Source organism: Xiphophorus maculatus, chromosome 19 (genome assembly GCF_002775205.1).
Source record: "Xiphophorus maculatus strain JP 163 A chromosome 19, X_maculatus-5.0-male, whole genome shotgun sequence".
Classification (NCBI taxonomy): domain Eukaryota; kingdom Metazoa; phylum Chordata; class Actinopteri; order Cyprinodontiformes; family Poeciliidae; genus Xiphophorus; species Xiphophorus maculatus.
Window position 1 is genome coordinate 15,508,260 of NC_036461.1, and position 17,139 is coordinate 15,525,398.

Sequence of the window (17,139 nt, forward strand, 5' to 3'; positions counted from 1 at the left end):
CAGAAAAAAAAAAAAAAAAACTTGTCCAGATGACGTTACCTGGAGAACAGAGAGCAGTGTGGAGCCGTTCAGAACCAGAAACTGAAGGTTGGGCGAATTGAAGAGTTCTGGTCCGAGATCTGGACTCCCACAGAACGGATTGTCTTGGTTTTCACACACCTGTGAACAGACTTCAAGTTAGCAAAGTACAAAAAAAATAATAATAACAAAACAATATTTAAATGAATCCCTCTCCTTTAGTAAGGAGCTATAAAATCTTAATAGACCAAAAAGTTAGAGCACCTGACTGGACAGAGTTGCTGGCCCTCCGGACATTGGATAATGTCCCAGATGATTCACCAGATGGGTTATAACGGTTCTGGCTGCAATGGAAACCAGGCCTTGCTGGATACGACTACGAACTGCAAAGAACAAAAGAGTGTTCTTCTAGCTAAGTTGTTTCATTTTAATTTCCCTTTACGTGTGTTTACTTGGTATAATTTGTCACATCGTTCACACACATACAAAATCATCATATAATTGCAACAAAGTTGTTGACAATAAATCCACAAGGATCTATCCTACAATCATGATTATTCATAATAATTGTTGGTCTCTGCCCAAATCATGGCTGTCAAACATATCAGCAGATCTAACAATTCTTAAAATAAATGGAGTTGACGCATTTTTAAAAAACCTATTTTTACATTTTGGATTGAGGACTTCCTGATATCTCATGGGGGGAGTTAAGATGTTAAGTAGGGATTTACTTCTCTGTCCTACCATCGTAAATGCAAATATTATGTTTCAAAACAATTTTGAAACTCAGATTAGGCTTTCCAGCAACAAATACCCAAGTGGGTCTGAAAGGGTTAAAAGGATATGCATGTAGAAAAACCTCTCTCGCTCACTGTTAAGTATGGGTTATACAATGAGCCTATTTCTCTTCCAAAATGCCCTGGGAAATCAGTGAAACCTCATGGGATCATGAACTCTTTAGAAATAAAAGGACATTTCAAATAAAATCTGCTACTTTCTATTAGTAAATTCAAAACATACAGCAAATACAAAATTTACTTCCATCTCAGTCCTCAGAACTAATGGAAATCTTTAAGGTGAACTGACACAAAAGCTGAACAAAACTAAGATTTAAATGTAAAATTCTGTGTTATTTAACAAGTTCAAGACATTGAAATTGTTATGTGCCTTATTCTAACTGAATGAAGGTCGTCTCCCCGCAGAAGAAGCCAGTGTCATTATATACAGCCCTGAAAGTAGATCCTTGTTAATCAACACTGTCACATAGAAAAGCACACAATGATGCATGCAGACTTCCTAATGAGTCCTTATTGACAGATTGATTGGTGAGTACAGATATGTATTGACCAGGCACCCTCAGTGACACCCTAAACATCAGGGCTTGGCTCAGGATAAGGAGACAAAATGAGGAAAAGAGAGAAAACTTAGTGAAGGTAGTAGGATGTTGCAGAAGTTAAAAATAAAACCGAAGAAAAACGAGAAGAGAAGAGAAGACAATACGAGAGACGAAAAGAGGAGATGGGAGAAGAGAAGCATGGTGCATCAAGGTGATTCAGTCATTAGACTCCTCTCTGAGTCCCGTTGGATCATAGCAGGAGGCAATAAAGTCACTCACATGGATGCACGAAAGGTGTGTCTGCATACACATACCTTTCCGGTCAAACTGTGCAAAGATTTTGTGGATTTGTGTGCGCGTTTCTGTGTCTGTGCATCACTTTGCATGAGCAGAACACACGTTGGCTCATTACAGAGCTAGATTGGATAAATTACCTTCAGTGACAGGCTGCAGTTTGCTGGAGCGCTCCGAGTCTGGGCTGTGCAGAGGTTCTGGTTCGCGGAGGCTCTCTAATGGCAGGAACGGGTCGTAGTCTGAACTCGACAGGTCCGACAGCTGTAGTGGGAAGTACTTGGGACTGCTGAATGACTGCGCTCCATAAACGCACCCATGCAGGACCTGTACATGTTACAAAGAAAGCAGTTTTAAAAAAGCCCAACTGTATCTGTGTTTCACTGGCGAAGGCGCTGCAGCAGCTACAGACACGTTTACCTTGTAAATACAGCTGAGCAGCGTTTTGGTCGGTTGCTCCCTTTCTGGGGGGCTTCGTGTTTGTACAGGCTGGAGAAGAGTCTTTGGGGGCAGAGCCATTACCCAGTCCAACAAACACAACAGAAGGGAAACTACTAGCTGCAGAAAACACAGCAAGACACGAATGAACCCGCTTTCTGTGGACGTCTCGTTCTACAGAACGTTTTGAAAAGCGTACAGAGATTTGTTACCCTCTTATCCAGCTCATAAGAGGAGGACTCGGTGCTAGGCAGCAGATATGTGATAGTGGCAATCAGAATCTAAAGGGGAAAAAACAGACAAATCTAGTTTAGGACTTTAAAATTGTAGTAATTTTATAAAATAGAAAGTCTCTAATATGGAAAAGTACCTCTACAATCTTCTTTGGCATGTCAGGGGGGAATTTCTGAAGATGATCCACGTAACTGATTAGGAGGTGAAGGATGTCCGAGGCCACCAAGGCAACAGTCTTATTGGGGTACTAAGAGATGGAATAAAATTATTTAAACAGAACCTAAAGTGAACAGAAAAAACTAATCAGTTCTCCTCTTGCCATTACTTATTAAACAAAGAAAAACAACATGAAGGACAGTAGAACATACAATCATTCAACAACCTGTAAAATCACCTTTAGCAGCAATAACTCTTATTAACTGTTTTCTGTCTGTTACACCATTGCATGAAAATCTTGGCCCACTTTTATTATTGTTATTGCTTCAGTTCTTTGAGATTTGCAAAAATTAGTTTTCTGCACAACTTTTTTAAAGTCCTACTACAGAATTCCAGTCGGATTGAGGTCAGGACTTTCACTGAGCCATTGATACTTGTTGCTGTTTTTTTGTTATTATTATTTCAATCATTTTGATGTAAATCTTCTACTGTGTTTGGGATAATTGTCATTTTAATGACTGTGTTGGACAAGCTTCTGCTGTTGAACAGATGGCCTCAAATGTGACTCTAGAAACCTTTAGTATGCAGAGAAGTTCAGGGTCAACTCAATGTCAGTAAGGTGGCCTAAGTTATTGTCCCTCCACCACTATCCCAGTTTGATTTTAGAAATGTTAGGCCTGAGATATTTATACTTATACACATGACAAATTACAATCCATTGTTTTATGTATTCAATAAAATTCAACACACATAAGAAAGAGATGCATTTTTGTAAACATAACCCATCTTCTGTTTGATTTTGTTGCTTATTACCTATTCACTCACACCAATGATGTCAAAACTTATTACATTTAGCGCTAAATCTCCAAGTTGAAAACTGTCTAAGTGAACCACAAAAGTTCATTGTAGCTAAATAAAAATGAAAATAAATATATAGTGCCTTTTTAAGTAAAAACAATCTGCTAAAGCAAAAAAAATAAACAAGCAAACTATATAACCAGGTTTTTGTTGAAAATGAACTTATAGAAAGGCTCATGTACCATTGGTCATTATAGCACAAGCCTACAATTTCTAGGATACTGAGGGTGATTTTTTTTTTTAATCTGAGCTCTGCAACCCAGAGGTCAATGTAAAAGTTTGTCAATGTTTGTGGTTCTATTTACCACGAAATTAAGATGAATGCAGAAACACTAATACATTAAAAATAATTTAAATCATAATAATATAACAATTTGTTACATACATTTTGAATTTTTGTAAGAAGCTTTAAATAATATCTGTCAAATTAAACTAAAATCTGTAGCCATCGGTAAACTGTACAATGTCACGATAAAACTCAGAGTGATTAATGAGAAAAGGCTGGATTTAAACCTCAGGCACAAAAAGGAGCCAATGTCTGAAAACCAAAAATGTTTGTTGATGAAAGGAAAGGAAGATGAGGCGGCCAAGAGGAGGAAGTGGCTCTGCATGGAAATATGACAATCCCTTAAGCTTTGTGTATAATTGTGTGTACATGTAACAGAGCCTGTAGCTGAGGCGACTGGCTGCTGCTACCAAAGCAAGAGATTCAGAATTGAAGAAGACATGAGTGTATATTTATGTAAGAGAGAGAGTGCGAGTGTGTGTGTCACAGCTTGCAGCATTCCCTTTGGATTAGTCTCCTATCTGAAGGAGAACCAAACATATTTGCAGTCCAGGTTTTGCTCCCACGAGCAAGTGAATGGAAATGTGCACTGGTGCAGTTCCTTAAAAAAAAAAAACATTGGCTGCCGATACACAAACTGGGGATTCCAAGGTCGAAAAGGTATGTGTGTGTCTGTTTCTGTCCATCTAGAACCACTTGGCTCCGGATGAGACAGTAAATGTTGGACAGCATTGTTCTGATCCACTGGCCTGTCGTTACAGAGCCGGACAATAACAACTGCGACAGTTTTACAAGGAGAAGCAAACATCTCCAGTCGCAAATATTAGGCTGTTATTCTGGTGCAACCAAATGATCTACAACTAAAATGTAAATAGCTATTTTTTTTTACATAAAAAAAACAAACTCATAAATAGAGTTATACAGTGAGGGGTAGAAATTATTTTTAGAATTTTTTACAAGAAAATTATATTATTATTTAGAAATTTCAATTAACTCCTGCAAGACAATAAATGGAAGAAGTTTTTCCTTTAAATAAACAAACATAAAACATATTCTGACCATATGTGCATTAACTTACTAATTTAAACTTAAATTTAGAGACTACATTTATTTACTTATATCAGGGTTCCTACAAATTTCTATGTCAAATAGGGCTGCCACCATCTAACTACCAATATTGTTTCCTTCCAGCTATTAACTGATATGTTGATAAAAAAAAAATCAATCTAAATCACCAGATTTCTCCAAAACAGCTCTTTATTTTTGTTAATTTTACAACAAATTTATTTACAAATTATAGTTATAATTATAAAAATACAGTAATGCTAATCAAGATCAGGGATGCTGCTAACAATAATTTTAGTAATGGATTATTGTTCCAACTATTCTGACAATTAATCGAAAAAAGAAATTCATTCTTCAGTTTTCTCATTTAACCAAGCTTTTTTCAAGCTAACCAACCAATAACTGAACAGCAAACTGTGCTTAGTGGGAGATTTTTTTTTCGGAATCTGCACCAGGTGAAGCTAAAGTGAGTTCTGTGTACAACATATTTACAAAGACGGTTTTTCAGCTGTAATCCAAAATGTACAGATTTTTGTACGTTTTTGGTTTGTTTACTGAACTGAGAATATTATTTTTACAGCCTTTTGGGGTTAGTATACTCCAATTTACAGTTAATCAATTGCTAAATTAGTTCACCATTATTTTTAATAATTGATTCGTCATGATTAATGTGACTATTTCAGCCTTAATAAAGCTATGTAATTTAGTATTCATTAATTCATGCTGGGGGGAAAAAAACAGATGCTTAAACCAAAAATTGTTAGCTTCCTCACAGATTCAAAGTCCAGAATTTGACTGAGGTTCATGTTCAAAATCCTCAGTGTCCCATCATAATTTCAGTAGCCTTTGTGGTTCTTTAAGCACTACTGAATAACTCACCAAGACCCTGCTTAGACCATCCACATTCTGGCTCATTTTTATTCTTTTTTAACCTTATAATAGGGTCGTCATCCAGTGTGAGTGAAGTGGAACATGTGATAGCAGTAAGTGCTACAACATGTAGGATGTATAAAAAAAACTGGGACAGAATATGACTCATAATTATAAAGCCTACCTTCAGGGTCACACAGATTACATTGAGAGCTTCTTTAATCTGAGGATGTTCAGTTCCATGAGCCAACTCTTCACACAGCCAGATACCCAGGCTGCACAAAGCCACACATCTGACAGAGCAGGGACAGGAGCAGCGAGTTATGAAACACACACTCAAAGGTTTTTTTTTTTTATTAAAAAAACATTATCTGACACCACCTTATGTTTTTTTAAAAAAAACAGAACTATAGAACCGTTTAAGTTACAGAACCCATACCTTGCAGGAGCAGAGGGTTCATCCCTGGCAGAGGTCAGGATGGTTTTGATAATGTGTTCCTTAAAAAACAACAACAAAGATTTAAAGACTTTGTCAGCTACAACAACAACAGAAAACGTCTACAATTGGTGCTTGTAATGAAGAGTCATTTTAAGTGGTATGCAAACTATAGCACACAATCAAGTTAACACAAAAAGTTAAGACAAATTCACACACTTGTTGGTCTTTTCAGTCAGTGTTAATGATCGCTTAGTGATTCAAAACCGGGTTCTGGCTCGTAAGAAACCAAAGAGAGGGCCTGAGGTGCTGCCACGCATGGCATTAACTGTTTACACAGCAACAACAACGCAAACAACATTACTCCCACAGCTCTGAGCCGTTTCAGGAATAGCTGATGAGACATTAACCTAATATTCTGTGCTGAGATCCCCTATGGACAAGCAAACCTGAGTTAAAACATCAAGACTGACCTGGATGACACAGGAAAATAGATAAAAGTTTTTGAACATTTTTAAAAAGCAAATTTCATCCTACGCCTGTGGCTGCCATGGCGACCTGCTCCAACCACACAAATCACGTACCTTGACTTCAGGGAATTTAGTCCGTACAATGTCAGCAGTGGTCGGATGGAGAGCAGCAAGTTCCTCGTAAAAGTTGGGGAAACACACAAGGGACCCAAGAAGAATCTGGGCCTCGACTCTTGGAGCCTCGGAGAAAAAAAAGGGAAAGCAAATTAAATACATTTCTCAATTATTGTCTATTCACAACTTGACATTTTTTGAAAACCTTTAAGTCAGTGTATTCCTCTTTAAGACTCAGTGCATCCTTGTGCCTTACATTGAGTGATGAACATGCAGTGACTCTGGAAGCTGCGATGATAAAGTCCAGGATCAACATGGTGGCTCCAGGAAGACCGATGCTGAAGAACCTGGGACTGCAGTGCTTGATGATGGTGTTCACAATGTCCTGAAGAAGACAGTTTGTCAAAAAGAAAAAACACCATTTCTCAATATGAACCAGAATTATTATTTAGGGGCCAACTGCTTTGCAAATGTTTTGACTAACCCCTCTATTTTCTTATATTTTGTGTCTAAGTAGCCAGAATTGCAATTCTGGCTATTCTTCCAGTAGTCATGTATCAATTCCTCCCCAGGTTTTCTAAAGATTGCTCTGAAGCAGTTCAGAAAACCAGATACTCTCTACTGTACAGCCATTAAAAAAGGTCTGATGTCTTTAGCCAAAAACCTGGAAATGGTCTGTCACTGGATGTTTAGTAGGATAATAACCTAAAATGGTTGAACATTAATCTTTATCTGTCACAAATCCTTCAGAAAAGCTCTGGACTGAGCTTAAGAGAAAACTGCATAAGGTTGTTTGCTCCAACCTTGTCAAATGTTAAAAGATAGGACTAAGACATATTCTAGTGGCAGAAAAGGGGTTTGTGCAAATGTCCACTCTATAATACCCCACTGCAAGCAGACAGTGGCAGAAATATTTGATTCATTAATGGTATATTGAACATTTTATCTGCCATTAAAGTATCATTAAATATTCAATAAAATCTCCCAAGCTGAGTTGAATTTTCCCCATTGTTAGTCGTATTGTTTACAATTGAATCCCCTTGTAACACAGACCTGGTCCTGGTGCAGCAGCCCTTGGTGCATGATGTTGTAGAAGTGCATGAGAAAGTCGGTGTTTGGGGAAACATCTTGACGTCTTTTCATTATCCTACAAATTAGTTTGTAGGCATGAAGCTTTCCCTGCTTGTAACGCTCAGTCAGCATGGTGGCCTAAAGGAAATATGCAGACAAGCATAAAAAATCTATTAAATGAAAATCTACTTGGCTTATTTTTCTTCCTTGTAATATGAAGCAAATATATTTCCACTGTTATTTCACAGACATACTAGCTCATATTCCATCACAGAGACACTTCTTAAAGCAAATTCAAAGGCCCTAGTGGTGCGTTGTAGACAAATACAAATTTGTCTACAAAATCGATGGCAATCATGGCACTAAATTCAAAGGCATAAGAACTTCTGCTCTTGACACCACTTTGTTAAAAATGTAAATTCTGTTGCGACACCTCCAGGCGCTGCAACCATCTTCTGATGTCTATTTATTTCTCATTTTGTACTATTTATTTCTTTATCTTTGTATATTATGTATATACACATAACCTGCATCTTAACTCGAGTCGAGCAAATCTCAATCTCGTTGTAATCTGTTGATGACAATGACAATAAATCTTATCTTATCTATCTTATTTTGATCACATTTACCTTGAAGAGCCAAGGGGTGAGGATTCTTAGAGGAGGAATCAGAACAGGAGGTGGGGGGGATGACTGGTTGTCCAGAGAAATCCCCAAATTATCTCTGATCTGAAAACAGAAATGCCACTAAACTCAGATCCTGGGTGAAAATTTTGAAATTATTTCAAAATAATAACAGACAGACAGATTTATCTGTACTAACCTTGGCCAAGTTCTGCCACAGTTCACACAAGTAGTCAAAAACCTGAGCATGGATTTCTGGGTCTTTGATGGTGTTAACATCTCCCAGGATACCCAGCATCCTCCTCCACATAACCGTGGCAACATCTGCGTGCCATCCAGTTAGAGAGCCGCCTGCCATCACACTGCAGTCCTCGCTGGGGAACTCGCTTGTTTCTGGAATCAATACGTCAATCAGAGACTCTTGTTTGGTTGGAGGAGAATAAAGCGAGAACATTTAAAGGATCTTTGTAATGTTTACATTCTTAAACTATTTATCCCCCCCTGTCCCTCCCACTGTCAATTTTACCTAGATCATCTGGGGTCTGGAGTACAGAGCTGTGGAGTTTCTGGTCCAGCTGCAAGTGTGTGTGTGAATGACTGTGTGTGTGATCAGCGTGATCAGCGTGCTCAGCTGTCAGCGTGGCTGGGGAGGGGGTCTGGGAACGGGAGCCCCCGAGGGAATGCATGGGCGAGGCACTCTCAGAGCCTAACCAAGAGTCAGAAAGACATGTAGAATTGAACAGAGAACATCTCCTGATTATAATTGTTTCTGGTGCTTATTACTGGACAACTTCACAGAAACGTACCAGTAACGGTAACCGTGTGGCTAAGGCTGCTGGTCTCTGAGTCCATGTGGAGTGTCGTCAAACTGGCCACTTCGGGCTCGTCACAGGCTAAGCCCCCTCCTAAACTGTCCTGGTCCAGTGAGCTGCCTCGGCCGCCTCCTGTAGAACCTGCTCCTCCTCCACATGCATCTGAACTGAATGTAAAATCTAAAAAAAAAAAGAAAGAAAGAAAACACAATATTTTATGGCTAGATGGTTGGAGCCAAAATGTTCTTTAGACCAGGGGTTTGCGTCACGTGGAGATGGAGATGCAAGTGACTCTTCATAACTTTGGCAAAAAGTAATTAAGGACCAACAAATGGATTAAAATAAAAATATGACAACAAGAACAGGTTTTAGCAATTTTCCAGATTTTTTAATAGAAAAATTGCACTTATTTACTAAAGAATGACTCCAAAATAATCAGTAATTAGGTCTTTAGGTTGGAAACTATGTGCTTGACAGGCTTGATTGTGTGCCCAGACAAAGATTTTGACTTTTACTTTAAGCACTCCTATATACAGTACGTCTTTGTTTAAACATCTAAAAATAGAAATACAATTTTAAATACAAAAACACATTTTCTATAGTATATATTTAGGAAAAATTATAAGCAGTCTAGTTTTTCAAAAGATCATGTAACGTTTCTGGCGATAAGCATGTTTTATTTAGCTGGACTAAAGGAAAAATGGCTCTTTCAAATACAAAGGTTGCAGATCCAAGTTTTAGACTGTGATGTGACATGTTGATAATTCAACTACGATTTGGTATTTTGTGCAGCTACAGTACAGTCTGTTGAACTGTAAAAAGATATCTCCGGGATTTCATACAGAACAAATAAAAACAAAACTAATAACAATAAACAAAAGAACTGATTCAGATTTTTGTTCTCTTTATACCTTAGGAGTGCATCAGAGATAAAGTCAGTTTCTTACTGTCAAATTTGCATGCTGAATACTGAAAGGCATTAAAGGAATCCGACTGGCTGTCTGAGCTGATGACATCGGAACCGCTGGCACTAGCAGGTGACGTCCACTCAGAGGGAACTCCGGGGTCATCAACGGGTCGAGGGTCATCTGTGGGTCTCGACCCCGCCCCCTGACCGGCCTCCAGGAGCTCTGGCAAGTCCTTCGGAACCTCAAGACCCACTGGACTGCTTCCTCGACGACCCTGTTCGTCAGAGGGACAGTGGTGCTTACAACTTTGATGATTTATGCCAATATAATTACAAATAAATGTATCCAAGATTTACTGACCACTGTCCCTTTGTTTCTCAGTCTTTCCTGAATGAACTCATCCATCAGGTCAGAAAAGTTTGGGTTGCTGCTTCCAACATCGCTGGACACGGGGCGGGCCTTCTGGACCACCTCCTCTTTGTTGGCTACACACACGCAAAAGCAAATAAACTTTGAGAAAGCTTTTGCAGTCAAACACATGATTACTTAAAGGGAAAGAAGTAATAAAGTATAAGTCAGGGGAGGACGTATCAGGATTTCTAAAGCATGGAAAACCTTAGAAAAAGCTTGTTCATCACCAGAGGAACACCTTCCCAACGACAGGTAGCTTTAGGATTGTTCAGGTAGCTGAATGTTGTTATTTAGGGATCAAAATATTAAGATACTGAAAACTAACTTGTTCAACTACAGGCCTAAATCAGTCAACAACACTGAGAGCAGTCATCTAGAGCAATTTCTTACTATAATGTTAATTTAAGAAAGATTTTTCATGACATTATCTCAAATGAGAAACCATGTGTTATTTTTGTTATTCCATCTGCAAAGGAATATCAAAAGCTTAAAAAACAAGAAATTGAGTTCCTGAGCATATATTAATGAAAAGAACTACATAAATTGAAAGGAAAAAAGGGTTTAATTCCTGAGAAACAGAATTTAATATTCTTTTGTTGTTAAAACAGCTCCATTAGTTTAGCTCAATTTATCAGAACTGCATATGATCTTGACACAACACTGATGTTGTTGTGCTTCAAAAAATGATCAACTCGTTAAGTATAAACCTATAGGTTTAAATATCCTATTATTTCAAGTTGACTGGTTTGAAAACAAGTGGAATTATTTTCAGTTGTCTGTTTCAAATATGTGAATGAGTTTATTAACTTCAGAAAGTCAGACTTTATATGTTGAAAACTAGAACATTCCAGAGTTACAAATGATTTTCCGTACTTTAGTAAACTTGGTTGCAAATTCTAGGAACTTTTTAAGACTGTGGAGAAACGGTGAATAACACAGGATTGGTTGTCAGCTACCACTATCAGCTTCGTCTAAGGCCAATAAATTGTGAGATTTATGGATAGTTATTCTTGACATTTTCTTCAGATGCATAACAGCAGCAGATTATTAAACAATATGAATTTATATTAAAATATCACAACACTCATAACATAGACTGAATCTAATGCCTCTCCTAATTGTGAGAGCAGTCCGGATGTGAATGTACTTTAGGGGTTCTTGAGGATTGTTAAATAAACAAAAAGCCAAAACAGCAGGCGTACCACATCTCAGATAAGCAATGCAGGAGTTAAACTGAATCATGCACAAAAAGTAAAAGAGAGAGTATCACTTAGTCAAACAAGTAGCAAACCAGAGGTCTAATATTAGTGCAGTTATGATTCTTTGGCTTAATGTTATTAGCTTGGATGCAACGAAAGCGATTGGGGTGAGTGTAAAAGCAGGAAGCAATTAAAAGTTCAAGACTGTTCTGGAGTAAATCTGCCACCTTCTTTGCAGATCAAATCTATCTCATGGATCTATGGCTGCTTCCAGGCCAATAACAGGAAGGAATTTAGTCAATAAAGCTTTCAGTTACTCAACGCAAAGTGTCAGGATTTCCTTTATGGCCACCAGACTGGCTTCAAAATACCACAGCCGCTCATAAACATTAAACTGTGGGGGCGTGCCGTGGTGGCGTAGGGGTTAGTGCGACCCATATTTGGAGGCCTTGAGTCCTCGACGCGGCCGTTGCGGGTTCGACTCCCGGACCCGGCGACATTTGCTGCATGTCTTCCCTCCTCTCCCACCCCATTCCTGTCAGCCTACTTTCGTAAAAAGGGACACTAGAGCCCACAAAAAGACCCCCTGGAGGGGTTAAAAAAAACCAAAACATTAAACTGTGAAGCCTTGCAGGTTTAATCTTACCTCTATCTGCAATGTGAAGTAACATGAAACAAATCCAAACTAAGTTTTGCACACAATTAGCCTGTTGCAACTGCAAAAAGATTACCCGAGAGTAGCATGTTAGAAGTCAAAAAACTGTAATGGTTATTTGCCATCATGAGTGAATGGAATATGATTTTCAATCAACAGATGTATCAACATTTTTCTTCCCCCAATAATTATAAATGAAAGATTATTTCATTCCTGCTGCACCTCAAACTGCTCAAGAGTGAGTGATACAAAGGCCTTTCCTAATGGAGTCTCCTAAAAAGATTTGCTCATAGGAATATAATACAGATAGTAAGATTTTCCAACCTAAAGATTAATGTTGATCCCTTAGTCTAATAGGACGATTATGGTAAATAAAGTCTTGAATTGTTAGCAGCCGAAGTGGATTTAGGGTAAGAGCAATAATTTAATTTTACCCAAATATTTCTTCTGACTGGAAACAATAATAATTTTAGGGAGTGGTCCAGTATGCAATCTGCTCTTTAAATTTGTATGACTATTAGTTTAAATAATCTTAGAAATTGGTAAAGATCTGATTATTTTTATTAGGCTTTATTAAATAAAACCCTAGCCCTGAAAGAGAATGCGCTTTAACCATGACTGTAGCTTAAAAAAAAACAACAAAAAAAACACAAGTAAATTTGCCGTCAGTGGATTCATGCAAGGAAACAACCTCTATTTCAACACTGCTGTTAAAATAGCTCAGGATGCCACAGCATCACTTCATTACCTGTGTTACAAATAACCTGACAAAACAAAAGAAAAAGTGGCACTTGTTGAGAAACAAAACAAAAACAGGTTGAGAAAAGGAGATGTAGCAGCAGCTCCACATCAAGACAGATTCAAATGATGAATCTCTGTGCTCTCATAAAACATTTTCACCAAACTTTCAACTCAGGATGAGAATCAACAGAAATATTTGTAATGGTGGCTAAATAGTGACCATTAACTTAATATATGGGCAAATAACCATTTCAGCAAACTTTATTTCTTCCGTACTGAATTAAGTTCACCCTGTCACTGCCATGACACTGGTTATTCTCAAAAGGCCCTTTGCTGCCATCTAGTGGAGTGGAAACGTATAGCATATTTTCCTACTACTTACTACTTCCATTGTCCTACAGCAAACAAGGGTCTGAAGCTGGAAAATCCAGCTAAACATCCAACATCATTCTCAATTGCAGTTAGTTTTAGTTTTGTTGATGTTTTTAACTTTTTTCCATACAGTAGATTGTCATTTTCTTCTACAGTTTCCAGGAGCAAGTAAAAGAGACTCAAAGAGGCTGCATGCAAAAGTTGAGGAGAGGGAGGAGAAGATGGGGAAGGAGGTGCAAAGGTTAAAATCCCAAAGCCCTTAAAAAAAGAGAGGACAGGAGGAGGGATGGAGCTTCTGGCCTACAGAAACAAGTGACAGGAGGTGGAAGGACGTGGGGTCCTTGAAAGGAGGCAGGCTGGAGGAGGAGGGGGGGGGGGCTACGTTCAAGAGCAAAACATCAACAGGGAGTTTCAGGTTCAGTCCAAGAGCAAGATGATGAGTTTCAGCCAAAAATATCATTCCATCATATCAAACCAGTTAAAAACAGCCAAAAAGGAAAGAGAACGGCTGGTGTTTGTGTGTTCGTGAACATTTCTCTCCACTGTTTGGTCTTCTCTGAGCACTTCGTTCGCCTCAATCCTCACCTGGCGTTGTCGTCTTTCTTCCAAAGTAGCCCAGGACGTGGGAGTAGAGATCCTTTAGCGAGGCGTCACCCGAGCTGGCCCTGGTCTGTCGCTGCGGCGATGACCCCTGGGATGACCCCTGGCCTCTGGGCCGAGGTTTGGAGGACAGGGCGTGGACAACGGTCTTATACATGCCACCGAGAAGAGCGCCCTGGTGGTGTCGTGAGGTAGTGATGCCAGGCTCCTGGGAGCGTGAGCGGCAGACTCGGGACCGCAGGGCAGAGCGTCCCAAACGTCCTCGCACTCCTGAGGAACTTGACAAACCCTCAGAGTTGACCTCTGGGCCCAGACCGGACCCAATACAGGACCCTGGGAGTTGCTTCTCCCCTCCTGTCCCCAGTCTGTCTGCAGAGGAATCTCTGCTACCTGCAGGAGCTCCGGGCAACAACTTCTCGTTTGCTCGTGTTTTATGGCCAGCTCCGTTCCCTGGGCCGAACTTACCTGGACTTTCTGCTCCTAGCTTTCCCCCTGAGCCCACCCCAGCTCTGGCCATCTTCTCCCCAGCCGAGTGGCTGTGAGTGTGGAAATGACTGAGGCGACGCAATCTGGCTCTCCAGTGGGCCTCCTTGTTCTCCAAGGGGTTGTGGAACTGGACGGACTCGGTGGAGGGCCGGAAGCTGACATGGACCCCGGCAGACTGATGCCGCTTGATGCCACTGCGAGACATTTTTAACTTGGCTGAGTCGGAGGTTTGGGGAATTGATGATTCGGTGTTAGGTTCGGCTGTGATTGAATTCTGTCTAATCAACCGCGCCCTCTGTTTTGATTCTCCTTTATCTTCTTGTTTCTCTTCTATCTCACCCCACAAGTCAAGTTTCCCTTCGTGTCCTGCTCCAGCTGTTTTTTTCTCCTCCAAGTTTCTCTCTAAGCTAGTGCTCCCTTTAACACTGGGAGATGGCCATTCACACTGTAGCTCCAAACACTCGTAGATACTGGGTTGCTCTGCTTCACTCTCCTCTGTGGAGTCCACACTCCTGTGTCTCACTGATTTACTTACCTGCCTGTCCTCATTTACCACTCGCTTCTCCTCCTCTAACTGGGATCTGGCTTCCCTGCTTTGCTCCTGTGCAGGTAAAGCCACAAAACCTTCTAATAGATGACCAGCACCGCCTCCCTCTTTGACCTCCTCTTTCTTTTCGCCTCCTTTCTGAATGAGATAGTCTCTGATGGAGGAGAATAAATCGTCCTCTTCGACTTCACACCCCACCTCCCCCTCATCTGCATCAATTTCCTTTTCAGATGAAAAAGCGAAAGCGGAGTCCCAGTCGCTCACCCAGTCAGAGCTAGAGCCGTGGCTTCCGGAGCCAGCTCGGAGCCAGGACTGGTTACAAACACTAGCATCATCCTGTGGTTCTGAGGACAAGGAAACACCATTGGAGAGGGTGAAAGATGAGGGATTAAAGGAGGTGAGGGGTTGTGAGAGAGGCGGAGTTGTGTGGCTGTTGGCTGCAAGTGAGGAGGTAGTTGTGGAGTGGTGGTGTGGAGAATTCAGGAAGGACATGGGATTCCGCTGGGTGTCTTCACCTTTGACCCGCTCGGCGATGAAGGGCTCCATGATGTCAGAGGCGCTGCTACTCCGGGCGAGGGTGGATGGTGCCGGGGTGTCCAGGTCACAAGCTCCCCCCTGGAAGACCTCGGAACCGGTGGTGGGCGGGGTCTCGTCGCTCTGTGATGAGTGCCTCATTCGTGAAGTGCGGGACGTCAGCGTGATGGGGGGGTCCTCGAGATCTGGTGATTAGAGGGTGATGAAATCAGAGACCATGAGATCCCTGAAATAAGTCTGGAAGAGCTTAACACATAGAACCCACTGTGACATGCACTTAATATGTAATTGCAGTGCTGTGGAAGACTCCTTCTGTTTTATTGTCAGTCCTAATCAATTGTGTGTGTGTATATATATACTGTATATATATGGGTGTGTGTGTGTGTATAGCGTAACAAGATGAATGCGCATTTTTGTAGCTCACTACATAAATTAACTTTTAGTGAATCACAACAGACGATAAAAATATCAGAGCTAAGATATGAGTTTCTTTTGTTTGTGCTTTCAATTTTTGTGTGAGGAAATATGTGAAAAAGTGTTAAACCCTTCCAAACTTGCTTTGTTTTTTGCTTTCAAAGAGATTTTCTTGTAATATGTCAAAGTGGCCTTAGTCAATAGTTTGAAATTTACAACTGGAACTACGGTTCTATGAATCCTGGATGACTGCCAGAGGGGGTGCTTCAAGCACTGAATGATCAGTCTTGCGCATGCGTAGGTTGAGAGTTAATCACAACAAAGTCACCTATGACCTAACGGTGACCCACGTGACTATATAGTTACATGACACCTGCCGCTCAATTCCTCAAACTTTTCGCAAGATGCACGGATTCTGAGGATCTAAGCATTCTGGTGGTCATCTGGGATTCGTAAAACCGTAGTTACAGTTGTAACTTTCATTCTATTTCATCCCTACTGACCGCCAGAGGCGGTGCTCCAAGCACTGGATTATTTATGTCAACAAGGTCACGAGGAATCTGCAACATCCAAGGGACAACCACTACAACACCTACCTCAGTGTGATGTTCATGGATGCTGCTTCCCTGAAGGTGATGGGGCAGAGCCACATTCACCCTGTAAAACCGAGTGTGAGCATACCCAAAAGTCGACGATACCACACAATAGGTAGTGCCACGCCAGGCCTGATTTCCAGAAGCATACTTAACATACTATCGATCCACTGGGGCGATGGCCAAGCAGTCATGGAGAGAGAGTTCGTGGCAATGCCCAGGAAGATGGTCTCCTGTGAGGGAGTCAGACTGCTATCTCCATGTTCACCTGCAGGCCAGGCGTCCCACATGATCGATCACTAACTGAGTGTCAAGGACCGCTTGGTCTTGTGTTGCAGCAGCAGAGGAGAGGGGGCCACTGTGACGCATCGGGTGAACACCGGGTGAACGAGAGGGGCCTGAATTGGAAATGCTTCCTTTGGGAAAAAAATGAAGAAACTTCCAATGGGGCGAAGCAATCGGGACATGAGGTGGAAGTGAACCAGTCACCTGCAACAGTTCCTGGTGATCAGCATACGAGCAAAAACACTAAAGCCTTTTGAGTTATATAAGCCACAACACTCAATCAAGGAATGCGGCAAATGAACCGTTGGGGATTCTT

The 17,139-nt window shown here is 40.7% G+C and overlaps 1 protein-coding gene across 7 annotated transcripts in view; it reads right to left on the bottom strand.

The window, feature by feature from the left end:
* The window catches only part of ralgapa1 (Ral GTPase activating protein catalytic alpha subunit 1), a 62,846-nt gene that overhangs the window by 32,021 nt on the left and 13,686 nt on the right, over positions 1 to 17,139 (bottom strand). For 4 of the 7 annotated variants that reach the window (XM_023353104.1, XM_023353106.1, XM_023353102.1 and 1 more), the window contains 18 exons: positions 13,950 to 15,716; positions 10,347 to 10,471; positions 10,026 to 10,260; positions 9,073 to 9,258; positions 8,793 to 8,972; positions 8,466 to 8,659; positions 8,273 to 8,371; positions 7,626 to 7,781; positions 6,829 to 6,957; positions 6,573 to 6,698; positions 5,992 to 6,050; positions 5,737 to 5,845; positions 2,454 to 2,564; positions 2,296 to 2,364; positions 2,066 to 2,203; positions 1,789 to 1,972; positions 283 to 401; positions 40 to 159 (listed from right to left, as the gene is read on the bottom strand). In XM_023353104.1, coding sequence (XP_023208872.1) covers positions 40 to 159; positions 283 to 401; positions 1,789 to 1,972; positions 2,066 to 2,203; positions 2,296 to 2,364; positions 2,454 to 2,564; positions 5,737 to 5,845; positions 5,992 to 6,050; positions 6,573 to 6,698; positions 6,829 to 6,957; positions 7,626 to 7,781; positions 8,273 to 8,371; positions 8,466 to 8,659; positions 8,793 to 8,972; positions 9,073 to 9,258; positions 10,026 to 10,260; positions 10,347 to 10,471; positions 13,950 to 15,716 — 4,106 coding nt within the window. The remainder of the gene's footprint in view (positions 1 to 39; positions 160 to 282; positions 402 to 1,788; positions 1,973 to 2,065; positions 2,204 to 2,295; positions 2,365 to 2,453; positions 2,565 to 5,736; positions 5,846 to 5,991; positions 6,051 to 6,572; positions 6,699 to 6,828; positions 6,958 to 7,625; positions 7,782 to 8,272; positions 8,372 to 8,465; positions 8,660 to 8,792; positions 8,973 to 9,072; positions 9,259 to 10,025; positions 10,261 to 10,346; positions 10,472 to 13,949; positions 15,717 to 17,139) is intronic. The other 3 variants (XM_023353108.1, XM_023353107.1, XM_023353109.1) reach the window with 2 other exon arrangements.